The following is a 14,627-nucleotide window of genomic DNA, read 5'->3' as shown; positions in this document are numbered from 1 at the left end:
ACCAGCTTCCTAAAGGACAGGAGGAAGGGAGCATATCTCATTTCATTCGGGAGAGAATCCAAAGCTGGGGGGCCACCACAGAGAAGGCCCTGTCTCTCATTCCCACCAGTCCAAATCTGTCCCATAAAACAAGGTACAGGAAAATCCAGAATCAATACATGAGCATCTTCCAGGAAAGCAAGAATCAAAACGTGAACACGAATCCAAAAGCAAGACTATAGAACCTTCATAAAACATGAAACCATAATACCCAAGATCTTAGACTCAAAACATGAACTGGAAACAAGACTTGAGACCCTCACTGTTACACAGCGTTGCCTGATCTGAATTCTAAAGAAAACAATTCTCTGATTTGAGGCCCACAAGCCATGAAGTCATGTCTGTGACAATGACTGCCTTCCCTGTGAGATCTCTCGCACTGCTGCTTGTTACAATTGAGATGGTAGTGGGACTGAGAGAAGAGCCTCCCCTGTCGATCTCAAAGCCTATGCCAATTCATAGAAAGAGATGTAGTTTTGAAGATAGGTTATTGTGAAATATCAAGATACAGAAATCAACTAGGAAACAGCAAAACTTAAAGAGGAAAAAGACTGCAGGCATTAAGGGATCCATTCAAAAAAGTCTTCCTGAAGCATGATGCTTCATTGATTGTTATAATGCTATTGTTTTAATTGTTTTTAACTGTTTTATGATGTTTTAAGCATTGAATTTTGCTATTGTGAACCGCTCTGAGTCGCCTGAGGGCTGAGAAGAGCGGTATACAAATATAGTAAATAAATAAATAAACAACTAGATGAAAAGTCTTCATCAGCTACATCTCCCTGTCTGCTGGACTCTGAGGCAGTTTCATTTTCAAGCCCATTCTCACAAACACGATCTAAACTCCCCTAATTTCCCTCATTGAAAAACCCACCCACTCTCCAAGACCCTGAAATAACAATCCACTCATTGTCATCAGCTGCCTGAACCACAACAGCCACAGGATCAGGATGGCCACAGATTATCTCATTCTTACTGTAGTGTGATCTTAGCACATGAACAGGGACCATTCTACCCCAAAATAATTTCCCCTCATGGTACTGGAAATTACTTCAAATAGTTTCCATACTTTCAACAGTTCATCTCTTTCCATAACGGCTCCACTTCCATACCAGCCAACCAGTCTGACTAAGCTGGGTACTGACTAAGCTGGAAACTTCCGTCCTTCTTTCTGTTGGAAAGGACTGAAGCCCTTCAAGCTTTTTGCTCCATTTCTTCAAAATTGGAAAAAAAAATACTCAGACCTTTTGTTATAAATCCCAGTATTGGAGAAGGATAGGAAAATTGATGGGGATAATGATGATGATGACAGTGGCCATGTTAACCATGTTAGCAGTAAATAAAGAAGATTTTGGCAGAGTTAAAATTGTGGGATTTTTCAGGATGATTCCTTCACCCTATTATTTGCTATTGCAATAATGCTACTGGTAGTAATACTAGGGGAAATATATCAGGACTGTAAAATACCGAGGCAAGTTGGAAAATTGAACCATTTATTCTGTCTGGGTGATTTAAAACTACATGGAAGAAATTGAATCAAACACTGAAACCTTATTGAAGACTGTTAAGACTTTTTAATCAAGACATCTCCATGTGCTGCATCATCAGTCAAAAGGAATGAAGCTCTTTGGCAGAAATACAATTAAAATTCTCAGTCATGAACAAAACTATATGTATTTGGGAATATTACAAACTGAGAATATTTAGTGAGTATATTAAAACAGCTATGCATAGTCCTAAAAGCTTAACAGAAAAATAATAATTTTGGCCATAAAAGTGCAGGCCACAACAATCATTTGATACAGTAGTGCAATTCTTGTTTGGACTCAAAGCAGAATTAGATGCACTAGATAGAAGTATTTGGAAAATTAGGACTATAAAACATGTTTTACATCCTGAAAATGATATCACTGTATCACAAATGAGAACATTGATGACTTCGATGAAGGGTTAGAAGGCAGGATCAAGTTTGTAGACAACACCAAATGGGGAGGAAGAGCCAATACTCCAGAAGACAGGAACAGAATTCAGAACGACCTTCACAGATTAGAGAGATGATTGGCCAAAACTAACAAAATGAAGTTCAATGCGGACAAATGCAAGATACTCCACTTAGGCGGAAAAATTAAATGCAAAGATACAGAATGGGAGACGCTTGGCTTGAAAGCAGTATGTGTGAAAAAGATCTTGGAGTCCTCGTGGACAACAAGTTAAACATGAGCCAACAATGTGATGCAGCGGCAAAAAAAGCCAATGGGATTTTGGCCTCCATCAATAGGAGTCTAGTGCCTAGATCCAGGGAAGTCATGCTCCCCATGCTCTATTCTACCTTGATTAGACCACATCTGGAATACTGTGTACAATTCTGGGCACCACAATTGAAGAGAGATATTGACAAGCTGGAATGTGTCCAGAGGAAGGCGACTAAAATGATTAAGGGTCTGGAGAACAAACCCTATGAGGAGCTGCTTAAAGAGCTGGGCATGTTTAGCCTGAAGAAAAGAAGGCTGAGGGGAGACATAATAGCCATGTATAAATATGTGAGAGGAAGTCACAGGGAGGAGGGAGCAAGCTTGTTTTCTGCTTCCTTGGAGACTAGGACGCAATGGAACAATTCCTTCAAACTACATCTGAACATGAGGAAGAACTTCCTGACTGTGAGAGCTGTTGAGCAGTGGAACTCTCTGTCCCAGAGTATAGTGGAGGCTCCTTCATTGGAGGCTTTGAAGCAGAGGCTGGATGGCCATCTGTTAGGGGTGCTTTGAATGCAATATTCCTGCTTCTTGGCAGAATGGGGTTGGACTGGATGACCCATGAGGTCTCTTCCAACTCTGTGATTGTATGGTCACTCCCACCTAAGGATCCCATTATTTTCTTATCATCTCATTGACTGTTCATTACAATCATATCTAAAATGACCTCTTCCATCATTTGGACAATGTACTTGCCTTCAAGACGAGTCAGGAATTTGTTGGGCCTGATATTCTTGGTTGTGATTTATTTCCAACCGCTATCAGGATGATTGAAATCTCCCATCATTGCTATCTCTCTTCTTTCTGGCAAGTTCTCTATCTGGCCTGGGTACAATTTTAATTCATACATATTCATACATACATACATATGTAGGAGTAATGATATATTGTATTTACTTTTTACTTGTAAGCTGCTCTGAGTCCCCTTCGGGGTGGGAAGGGCGGCATATAAATGTTGTAAATAAATAAATAAACCCTTATGTTGGCTGCACCGCTGACCTGAGCACCTGAAGGTTGGCAGTTCAAGTCTGCGAGACGGTGTGAGCTCCCATTTGTCAGCCCCAACTTCCCATACGGGGATATGAGAGAAGCCTCCCACAGGATGGTAACACATCAGGCGTCCCCTGGGCAACGTCTTTGTAGACTGCCGATTCTCTCACACCAGAAGCGATTTGCAGTATATCCTCAATTTGCTTCGGACACAATAAAAAAAATCATTTATAAATCTGTATAGATGTCGTCTTTGTGTACGTTGCTTTTTAACCTCGATAAACTTTGGGCTGAAATAAAATCCCACAGACATGAGCTTCCCAGCGGTCGTGATACCTTCAGTAACGAACCATGTAGTGAAATCATAGCAGAGTCATTCCCTTAATGTGGACTTTGTTTTGCTCTGCCCCTTTCTTGAGCACACTCCGCGGTTGCCGTCTGCATCAGGAGGACTGATTTTCCATGTCTTGAGGTCTGCTTACTGGAAATTTCATCTGATTCTGCCTCAGTGCAAACAGTCACGGTTCTGTTGAGGAAAATGGAGAAAGGCCAGCAAACTTGGAGGCAAAGCTGAATTGCGACTGGTGTTTCCAAAGAAACGGTTGCAAGGCCATGAAGTGCTCTGGCCCAAATCAGTGTTCTCCCTTGTGGGGAATTACGTGTGATAAATGGATGCCTTCATGGAACTGCAGGGCAGTGTGTAAGAAAAGATGTCAGTTGTCGGCTCTCCGGCAGCTGCTCGCCATGAATGCAGAGGGCTGATGAATGTCTTCTGCGGGAGTGCTGCTGCCGTTGTCTTGGTGGAGAAGATAGCCATGGCTCGCAGCTATACAAAAGCTGAACAAAAGTGGGCATCGCTTCTGATTGGCGCCTGCGCTCACTCTCTTTTGCCGTTATGCAAAATCTGTGTACTTGTGAAGCGGATGGATGCTGCTCTTCTTCCCTGGGATTCTTATCTTCCCTTTCCTACTCTAAAATGCTATCTCTGAAGACACAAGGCTTTTTAATGGGTGGCTGGAATGGCTTTGTTTTGAAGCTGCCACTCATCATCAGCCCCTTTGTGTATCACTTGCGGAAAGGCTTGCGATTCTGCTGAGATGAGAAGGATTCTCAGGAGAAATTTTGATTATTCTGCTCAGTAAGAAAAGAATCTTATTATTGCTAGAACAGAGAAGCATCCCGAGCTCTGAAGATCACCTGGGAAGGAATCCCACTGGAGCATTGCAGCGCACCCAAATACCTGGGAGTCACTCTGGACCGTGCTCTGACCTACAAGAAGCACTGCCTGAACATCAAGCAAAAAGTGGGTGCTAGAAACAATATCATATGAAAGCTGACTGGCACAACCTGGGGATCACAACCAGACACAGTGAAGACATCTGCCCTTGTGCTGTGCTACTCTGCTGCTGAGTATACATGCCCAGTGTGGAACACATCTCACCACACTAAAACAGTGGATGTGGCTCTTAATGAGACATGCCACATTATCACGGGGTGCCTGCGCCCTACACCACTGGAGAAATTATACTTCTTAGCGGGTATTGCACCACCTAACATCCGCCGGGAAGTAGCAGCCAATAGTGAAAGGACCAAGGCAGAGACATCTCCAGCTCATCCCCTGTTTGGGTATCAGCCAGCACGTCAATAACTTAAATCTAGAAATACTTTTCTAAGATCTACAGAGACACTTGCTGGAACACCTCAGCAAGCGAGAGTCCAAAAGTGGCAGGCTCAAACCCAGAACCTCAATCCATGGGTGATACCAGATGAGAGACTCCCCCCTGGGCACACAGAAGACTGGGCGACTTGGAAGGCGCTGAACAGACTGTGGTCTGGCACCACGAGATGCAGAACTAACCTTCAGAAATGGGGCCACAAAGTGGAATCCTCGACATGTGAGTGTGGAGAGGAGCAAACTACTGACCACCTGCTGCAATGCACCCTGAGCCCTGCCACATGCACAATGGAGGACCTTCTTATAGTAGCACCAGAAGCACTCCAAGTGGCCAGATACTGATCAAAGGACATTTAATCAACTACCAAGCCTTCAAATTTTGTATTCTGTATTTTGTATTTTTGTATTTTGTCTGTTTGTTTGCTTTGTTCTGTTAGAAATGTAATATAATTGACTGATTGCTGATGACTCAATAAATAAATAAATTGCTAGGCAGCTTCTTATAGTCAAAAAGCGCAATGGTATTAATTAGGGTATTGGGTGGTTTCTGTGTTCTAGCGGCATTTTCTCCTGACATTTCACCTGCATCTGTTTATTTATTTATTTATTTGGTACATTTCTATCCCACCCTTCTCCCCACAAGGGGACTCAGGGCGGCCTCACATAGGCGTCAATGATGCTTACAACATATACATCAAAGAATACAATAAAACAGTAAAATCATCTTAAAACATCAAACACATCAGCCAATACATTCATTTACCAGATAATATTAAAATGCCAGTAAAACTAAAAATTAAACCAAGAAATCCAGTGTCGCAACCCAAATTCCTTTCCTATTGTCACTATCATCTAATCAAACGCCTGGCCACAAAGCCAGGTCTTCAGTTGTGTTTATAACATAATAAAATATGTTTTAAAAAAACATTACAACTGTACCCTCAATTCACTTCTGACGCGATAAATATAAATAACAGATAAGAGATGGAAAGATAACAGAAAGACAGGCAGACTGATAAATAGAGGGTGCTGGGTGCATATCGGCTGAGCAGAAGCTTGGTTTGCAGCATCTTCTAAAAAGATTTGGCTTCTGCATCAGGGGTGGCTTAAAGTGAGTTGTAACATGATAGGAAATCATCCAGAGCATGAGGTTGACACACTTGATACAGTCACAAACTTGGCTAGAACAGGCATGGGCAAACTTGGGTCCCTCCAGGTGTTTTGGACTTCAAGTCCCACAATTCCTAACAGCCTCAGGCCCCTTCCTTTTCCCCCTCAGCCGCTTCAGCGGCTGAGGGGGAAAAGGAAGGGGCCTGAGGCTGTTAGGAATTGTGGGACTTGAAGTCCAAAACACCTGGAGAGCCCAAATTTACTCATGCCTGGTGCAGAGGCCTCGTTTCCACTTCTCATCCTTCCCTTCTGCAGCCAGACAGATACTACGTCTCACTGGGGAAATGACCCCAACTTGGGGTCACCCATCTGAACCACTGGCCACTGACGCGGCTTTGTTTTTTTCCCCAACCCATCCAGGAAATGGAAGACATTCTGCGCTGCTACATTGAGGAAGGAAATGCTGATATGATCCAGCAGATTGAGTTCATTATCAAGCAACTTAAATCAGGTGAAAAGAATTCACTATTATTTTCTGTGTTGCAGCTTTTAAAGATAAACTGTTTTTAAGGATGTTTGCTCTGATCAGGATAAGAAGAAGTGGAGTTTTCTGACTGGGGAGTCTCCATGTTCCAAGGCCAGTTCATGGAGTTCTTTTACCGTCACATTCTGACTATAGTCCCATTCATGTCAATCGAACTTGCTAGATATAGTAATTGAAGAGCAGCATCCACAATTGAGACTCGTGCGCCAACTGCGACCGTACCTCGCAAAGGCTGATCTGGCTGGGGTGGTCCATGCCTTGGTCACCTCTAGATTGGACTACTGTAATGCACTCTATGTGGGGCTGCCCTTGAAAACAGCTTGGAAATTCCAGCGGTCAGCGGCCAGGCTGTTAACTGGTGCTTCTTACAGAGAGAGGTCAACCCTCCTGTTTAAGGAGCTCCACTGGCTGCCGTTTATTTTCCGAGCCCAATTTAAGGTGCAGGTGCTTACCTACAAAGACCTAAATGGTTTGGGACCATCCTACCTGCGTAACCGCATCTCCATTTATGAACCCACGCGCACACTTCGTTCATCCGGAGAGGCCCTGCTCGTGATTCCACCTGCGTCACAGGCGCGTCTGGCGTGGACGCAAGACAGGGCCTTTTCTGTGGTGGCCCCCCGACTCTGGAACACCCTCCCCAAAGATCTTAGACAGGCCCCTACATTGGCAGTCTTTAGAAAGAACTTGAAGACTTGGCTGTTCCGATGCGCCTTTCCAGAATACGAAAACTCCAATAACAAGTCCCAGAAGCACTTTATTAGAATTAAGATTGCTGCACACTGCACTTACCCTATATTCCTTACATATCACCTGTCACATCAGCACTTTTAATTTCTGTACCCATTACTCTGGCCCGGCCCAGTTTTATTGTGTCTTGGTGTATTGTTTTATTGCTTGTTGTTTAATATTGCTTTAATTGTTTTTAATTTGTTTTAGGTGTTGTATTGTTATGCTGTGTTTTGAGGCCTTGGCCTTTGTAAGCTGCATCGAGTCCTTCGGGAGATGCTAGCGGGGTACAAATAAAGATAATAATAATAATAATAATAATAATAATAATAATAATAGTAAGTCTGGACAGTTTTTTCCATAATTGAGTTTATTTGGTGATAAACCCCATTGAATTCAATGACACTTGTTTCCAAGGACTGCAATTTGGTTGCTTTATCCTGTGCTTCACAACAGATATATCACATTTAATTCAGCTGAATATATTTATTTATTATTTACATATTTAAAACCTTTATATCCCAATCTTCTCTACCTCCACAGAGGGACTCAGACCGGCTGACAGCAAAGATTCAATGCTAACACTAAGAATCTAAAGTATAATATGTCAACATTAAAATAACAAATACATATAAGATAAATTACATAAAAGCCGTTCGCCAAGATAAAATCACGTCCAGCTCAGTCCGTATATTCAGTCCATATGTTGTGGTCAGTGACTTTGGTCGATTGCCGCTCTGAGACATCATTCCGCAAAAGCTTCGTTCCACAACCAGCCAAGACTTTACTTGCTTCCTAAAGGTCAGGAGTGAGGGGGCAGATCTAATTTCATTCAGGAGTAAATTCCATAGCTGAGGGGCCACCACAGAAAAGGCCCTGTCTCTCATTCTGACCAGATGCACCTGCGAAGGTGGCGGGACCAAGAGCAGGGCCTCTCCAGATGATCTTAACACTCTTGATGGTTCATAGGGGAGAATACGTTTGGACAGGTAAACTGGGCCGGAACCGTATAGGGTTTTGTAGGTTAAGACTAACACTTTGAATTGTGCTCGGAAGGAAATTGTCAGCCAGTGGAGCTGGCACAACAAGGGAGTTGTACGTTCCCTGTACCCCGCTCCTGTTAGTAGCCTGGCTGCCGAGCGTTGGACTCATTGCAGCTTCCGGGCAGTCTTCATAGGCAACCCCACGTAGAGAGCGTTGCAGTAGTCTATACAGGATGTAACCAGAGCGTGGACCACTGTGGCCAAGTCTGACTTCCCAAGGTACGGGCGCAGCTGGTGCACAAGCTTTAACTGTGCAAAAGCTCCCCTGACCACCGCCGAGACCTGGGGTTCCAGGCTCAGCGATGAATCCAGGATCACTCCCAAGCTGCGAATATAGTTTCAGATAAGTAGTCTCTCACTTTCAGCATAAAGTTTTTGTTCTTAAAATAATTTTATTGATAATTTTCCAAGGGTGGTGAGAGGTAAGGGGAGGAGGGAAGTGGAAAAATATATAAGAAAAGTGATTGGGAAAGTAAGTGTGGCAAGGAAGGAAGGGGGACGGGGGGACGGGGGGGAGAAAGGAGAAAAAAGAAAAAATGCATCCAAAAATATAAAAAAATGGGTTATAGTTAAAAAGAGAGAAAAATCAATGCAAAAACCCCAGGAAAGATAACTCTTTAGAACTTACTTTCTTCTTTATAGTGGGATGGATAATAATAGAAAAAATAAAAAAAGAAATGAATAAAACTGTCTATTGTATTTAACATAATCTCTGTTGTAATCCATTCCATTTTCTCTGAGTTTTAGATTGACATATTTAACTTCTTTTCCTTCATCCAGTCTTTAAACAGAGTCCAATCTGTTATATTTCTGCGTTTCCTTTGGGATTTAGCGGTCATGAAAGTCAGTTCATCCATATTCATAATGTCCAGCATCTTCTCAATCCATTCTTCTTTCATAAAGCTTTTAGATTCCATCTCTGTAGGCTTCTAGCCATTTGAGGCAATTGTATGATTGTGTTGTCACATTGTTGTTCATTTCCCCTTTTTTTGAGCACACCTCAGCCATCCTAATTTTGGAAAAGTTGTACCAGTGTGTTTGAATACTTCAGAATGGCTGTAAGCAAAATAGTTGTACAGACACTGCTGTGGATTGAATGCCACTGTTACCCAAGTGACTATGCGATGACAACTTGCCTTTTGCAGAAGTGATGAAAATCACAGGAAAACAAATCTACTCTAGATTGTAGCCATTGAGAGAAATAATGTGAATTAGGGTTCATTCGCTGTTTTATTTCAAGAGGGCGGCAGTTGTAGATTCAATGAATTGGAAGCAAGCTGCCATTCTTATTTGGTGTTACTTTTGATCTTTTTTTCTTTTAGATGAGCCACTGGATGATAGTGCTGAGTCTGATGATGAAGAAAAAGAAGATAATGACGAAGTGAGTTTTGAAAGCTTGCCATAGTTTGAATTGATTGGTTAATTGCATTATTATTATTATTATTATTATTATTGATGAGGTTTTTTTCAATTCATATACATGTACATATACATAAACCAATACAACACTACCTAACATCTACACAATATTAGTATTTGGTTAGGCCCTCCCCTCCTCTCACCCCTCCCATTTTGGTGAGTTTTCATCCCTTGGGTTGGAGACATTCATATATATTCATATACACTCAAGTATATGGGTGAATAACTCGGGACTATGTCTGTTCTTGTTTTTATTGTATTTTAAAGTTAATTGTATTGTTTTAATCTACTGCTATAAACTGCTCCGAGCCAAATTGGGAGTAGCGGTATACAAGTCAAATAAATAAATTATAAATAAATAATAAATATAAGCTGACTCTAATATAAGCCAAGGCACCTAATTTTACCACAAAAATCTGGTAAAATGTATTGACTCGAGTATAAACCAAGCGTGGAAAATGCAGCAGCTACCGGTGAATTTCAAAATAAAAATAGATACCAATAAAATGCCATTAATTGAGGAATCCATAGGTTAAATGTTTTTGATTATTTACATAAAACTGTAATTTTGATTATTTACATAAAACTGTAATTTAAGATAAGACTGTCCAACTCTGATTAAACCATTATTATAACCTCCTTCAATGTAAATGTGCTTACGTATCCTTCCAATAATAATAAAGAGAGTGAAATAATAAATATAATAATAACAATAATAATAGATTAAAATAATGGAAATGTTACAATGACAGTAATAATAGAGTAAAATAATAAATGTAATAAATAATAGAGTAAAATAATGTAAATGTAATAATAATTATAGAGTAAAATAATGTAATAATAATAAAGTAAAATAATGTAAATGTAACAATAATAATAATAGAGTAAAATAATACATGTAATAAAATAATAATAACAAATTAAAATAGTAAATAACTTTGCGTTTATTGCTTTTATGATATTTTATACTGTTTAATTTTTTTTATCTATTACGTTTTATGTATACTGATTTGTTGGAAACCGCCTTGAGTCGCCAATTGGCTGAGAGAAGCGGTAAATAAATAAATAAATAAACTTTGACTCGAGTATAAGCTGAGGGAGGCTTTTCAGCCTAAAAAGGGGATGAAAAACTCGGCTTATACTCAAATATATACAGTAATTCCATTCTTCCTTCCTATTACATTGTTCTTCTATTCATCTTTCTGGCCTGATAGTTATTATTTATGAATTCCCTACACAAATTGTAACAGATTTAATGATGAAGCCTTCTTTTTCAGCTTTCTTATTTTTAAAATCAAAGTTTAGAAATAGCTCCCAGTCCTTGATGAAGTTTTTTTTTTTTGTTCATCATTGCTAATTTGTCAATTTCTACTATTTTAATGACTTCAACCATTCATTCTTCTCTTGTTGGGAGGGCCGTTGACTTCCAAAACAGTGCGTATAATATCCTTGCTGCTATTATTATGTAGTTCAATCCTTTGGGATTGTTTTATTAATTTATACCCCACCTTTTCCCAGTACGAAAGCTCAAGGTGGCATACAAATTATTACAAAGAGTACAGATTCAGAACTGTACAAAAAAATCTGTATTTAAAACAACAATTATAACAATCTGAAAAAAAAATTAATTTACTAAAGGCAGTATTATAAAATAACAATGCAACACGGCATACTATTAAAAGCCCAGTGTGATTACTGGTGTCTCTCTCTCAGCAGTTTTGATGGGACATTCTGGGAAATATACCAGAATGAAAACGATGCCAAAAAAAGTGGCCTTCAAAGGACGGTTTGTGAAAAGTCAGTTCTCCTGCTCAGTGAGCTCTTCAAAGGGGAACTCTGTGGTCTATTTAAAGGGGAGCTATAACGGAGGGCTAGGAATAAACCTGGCCGTAGTCCTACGACTTTGGGCAGCATCCAGCAAGAAGGTCTCCCTTGTGCCTGTGTCTCCATGCCTTGAACAGGAGACGTTAAGAGCTTGTGCTGATGTCATCTTTCAGGTTATAGAAGGCCTTTCATCCAGCAGGACAGAAAGAAAGAAAGCCAGTTCTCACCCACCACCAGTTGAAGGCACAGAAGGCTTTTAGAACATCACTTTTATGCAAACTAGAGGACCTAGACCAAGCATGGGCAAACTTGGGCCCTCCCGGTGTTTTGGACTTCAACTCCCACAATTCCTAACAGCCGACAGCATAAAACAGCGTAAAACAGCATAACAATAGCTAGCAACAACAATAACAGCAGACTAATTTTGGAGGCGGGGAAGAAAGCCACTTATTTATCATGTCAGGGGCTACCAGACAATTGTATTACATTTCTAACAGAACAAAACAAACAAAACACAAAATTTGCAAGCTTGGTAGTGGATTAAATGTCCTTTGACCAGTAGCTGGCCACTTGGAGTGCCTCTGGTGTTGCCACAAGAAGGTCCTTCATTGTGCATGTGACAGGGCTCAGGTTGCATTGCAGCAGGTGGTCAGTGGTTTGCTCTTCTCCACACTCACATGTCGTGGATTCCACTTTGTAGCCCCATTTCTTAAGAAGGGCTCTGCATCTTGTGGTGCCAGAACGCAGTCTGTTCAGTGCCTTCCAAGTCGCCCAGTCCTCTGTGTGCTCAGGGGGGAGTCTCTCATTTGATATCAGCCATTGGTTGAGGTTCTGGGTTTGAGCCTGCCACTTTTGGACTCTCGCTTGCTGAGGTGTTCCAGCGAGTGTCTCTGTAGATCTTAGAAAACTATTTCTTGATTTAAGTTGTTGACGTGCTGGGTGATACCCAAACAGGGGATGAGCTGGAGATGTCTCTGCCTTGGTCCTTTCACTATTGGCTGCTACTTCCCGGCGGATGTCAGGTGGTGCAATACCAGCCATACAGTGTAATTTCTCCAGTGGTGTAGGGCACAGACACCTCGTGATAATGCGGCATGTCTCATTAAGAGCCACATCCACTGTTTTAGTGTGGTGAGATGTGTTCCACACTGGGCATGAATACTCAGCAGCAGAGTAGCATAGCGTAAGGGCAGATGTCTTCACTGTGAAGCCACTATGTGATCTGGTTAAAGGGTAAGGTGGTTTAGTAAGGTGGATGGCAATGTATAATGGCGTAGGAAATATCATGGAAACAGAGCAAATCAACAGGATCAGAAACAATTCAGTTAATATAATATAGGACATCAAATTAAATGACGATTCAGGTCATGATACAGGCCATTTGTCATAGGAGTCGTCAATCGAAATCACGACGAAACATCCACGTCTTTAATTCCTTATAGAATATGGCTAGGGAGGGTGCCAGCCTAATCTCCCTGGGGAGGGAGTTCCAGAGACGGGGGGCCACCACCGAGAATGCCCTCTTTCTCGTTCCCACCAACCGTGCCTGAGACGGGGGCGGGATTGAGAGAAGATCATCCCTGTTAGATCTTAAGGACCGCGTGGTCTCATAAGGGAGGAGGTGGTCGCGCAGATAGGCAGGTCCTGAACCGTTTAGAACTTTATAGGTGATAACCTGCACCTTGTATTGGGACTGGAAACTTATCAGCAGCCAGTGGAGCATGTTTAAACATCAGGGTTGATCGCTCCCTGTAACTTGCTCCAGTTAACAATCTGGCCGCCGACCTTTACACCAGCTGTAGTTTCCGAACTGTCTTCAAGGGCAGCCCTACGTAGAGTGCATTACAGTAGTCTAATCTTGAGGTAACTAAAGCATGGACCACCATGGTAGACTTTTGGATTACTATATAAACTTGTTTTTTATTGGAATCTGTAAAAGAATAATGGAACTCAAAATAGGACATGTGAACCAAAGCTACTACAAGTTGACTTGGAGCAAGTCGTGTTTTCTTCTTAGAGGAAAGTGACAAAAAACTTCCTCTTGAATCAACCTTGCCAAGAAAACCTAGAGTTGAGTCATTGAATGCCAGCAAACCAAGGGTTAAAGACAGCCACAGTGATCTAGTATTCTGTACTCAGCGAATTTCTGTGAATTTTTGTTTCCCAGGTACATCTTTTAACACCACAGAGCAGTCTTTCCTTCCTTTTTTGAACAAGGACCGAGAGCAGTTTCCTGCTGTTGGGGAAGTTATCTCTACTTGATGTGTTACAGCTGCAGTACGATTGCAGAATTTCATTCAGGTTTTGAAGGACTGTTTGCTTAGCTTTACGCACGCTCACCAGCAGGAAACGGCAGTTGGCAGATGGTGGCTGGTGTCAAACACCTTCACACTCACAACTCTTCCTTTACATTTTGTCCTCAAACATTGTCCTTGTATTACCTGTTCTGTAACCCTGTGAAGGACTTTGCGTAATGAGCAGAGGTGTGTGTTCCACTCCAGGCCAAGAAGCCCTCTGACTTTACACACCACACAGCTGGGTAAAATGCAAGCAGTTTATTGAAGATATTTAAAAAGCAATAGCAGTAAAAAGCAATCCACAAAGATAGGTAAATCCAGTTAGGTAGAAAAAGAAGATAGGAACAACAAGTCCAGGAAATAGTCCATCAGAGTTCATGATAACAAATACTGGAACTTCCAAGGCAAAATCCCAAAACTTGAGCATGAATTAAACAAGGCATTTCAGCACGAAAATAGCAAGGCAAATCAACATGGAAATTAAAAGGCAGTGGATACAGGAATCTATCCAAGGCCAGGCTTCCAGGGACCCAAGGCAACATCTTGATTCAATTCCAACGTTGCTTCATCTGACTACAGATACTATACTTGGCACTTTTATCGCCTAATCTACTGTATATTCCAAACGGCCAGGGATGGATTTCTTCTCAGCCTTGAATCTGCTATCAGTTTCTCCTGTAATCTGGCAGAGCGCCTGAGTGCCTG

At 41.4% G+C, this 14,627-nt stretch overlaps 1 protein-coding gene across 3 annotated transcripts in view; it reads left to right on the top strand.

Annotated features, from left to right (window-relative positions):
• The window catches only part of ARMC9 (armadillo repeat containing 9), a 152,913-nt gene that overhangs the window by 83,598 nt on the left and 54,688 nt on the right, over nt 1–14,627 (top strand). For all 3 annotated transcript variants that reach the window (XM_067466116.1, XM_067466115.1, XM_067466114.1), the window contains 2 exons: nt 6,487–6,577; nt 9,705–9,763. In XM_067466116.1, coding sequence (XP_067322217.1) covers nt 6,487–6,577; nt 9,705–9,763 — 150 coding nt within the window. The remainder of the gene's footprint in view (nt 1–6,486; nt 6,578–9,704; nt 9,764–14,627) is intronic.

This window comes from Anolis sagrei, chromosome 3 (genome assembly GCF_037176765.1).
Source record: "Anolis sagrei isolate rAnoSag1 chromosome 3, rAnoSag1.mat, whole genome shotgun sequence".
Classification (NCBI taxonomy): domain Eukaryota; kingdom Metazoa; phylum Chordata; class Lepidosauria; order Squamata; family Dactyloidae; genus Anolis; species Anolis sagrei.
Note: the sequence above shows the minus strand (reverse complement) of the source record. Positions and strands in the feature narration are given on the sequence as shown.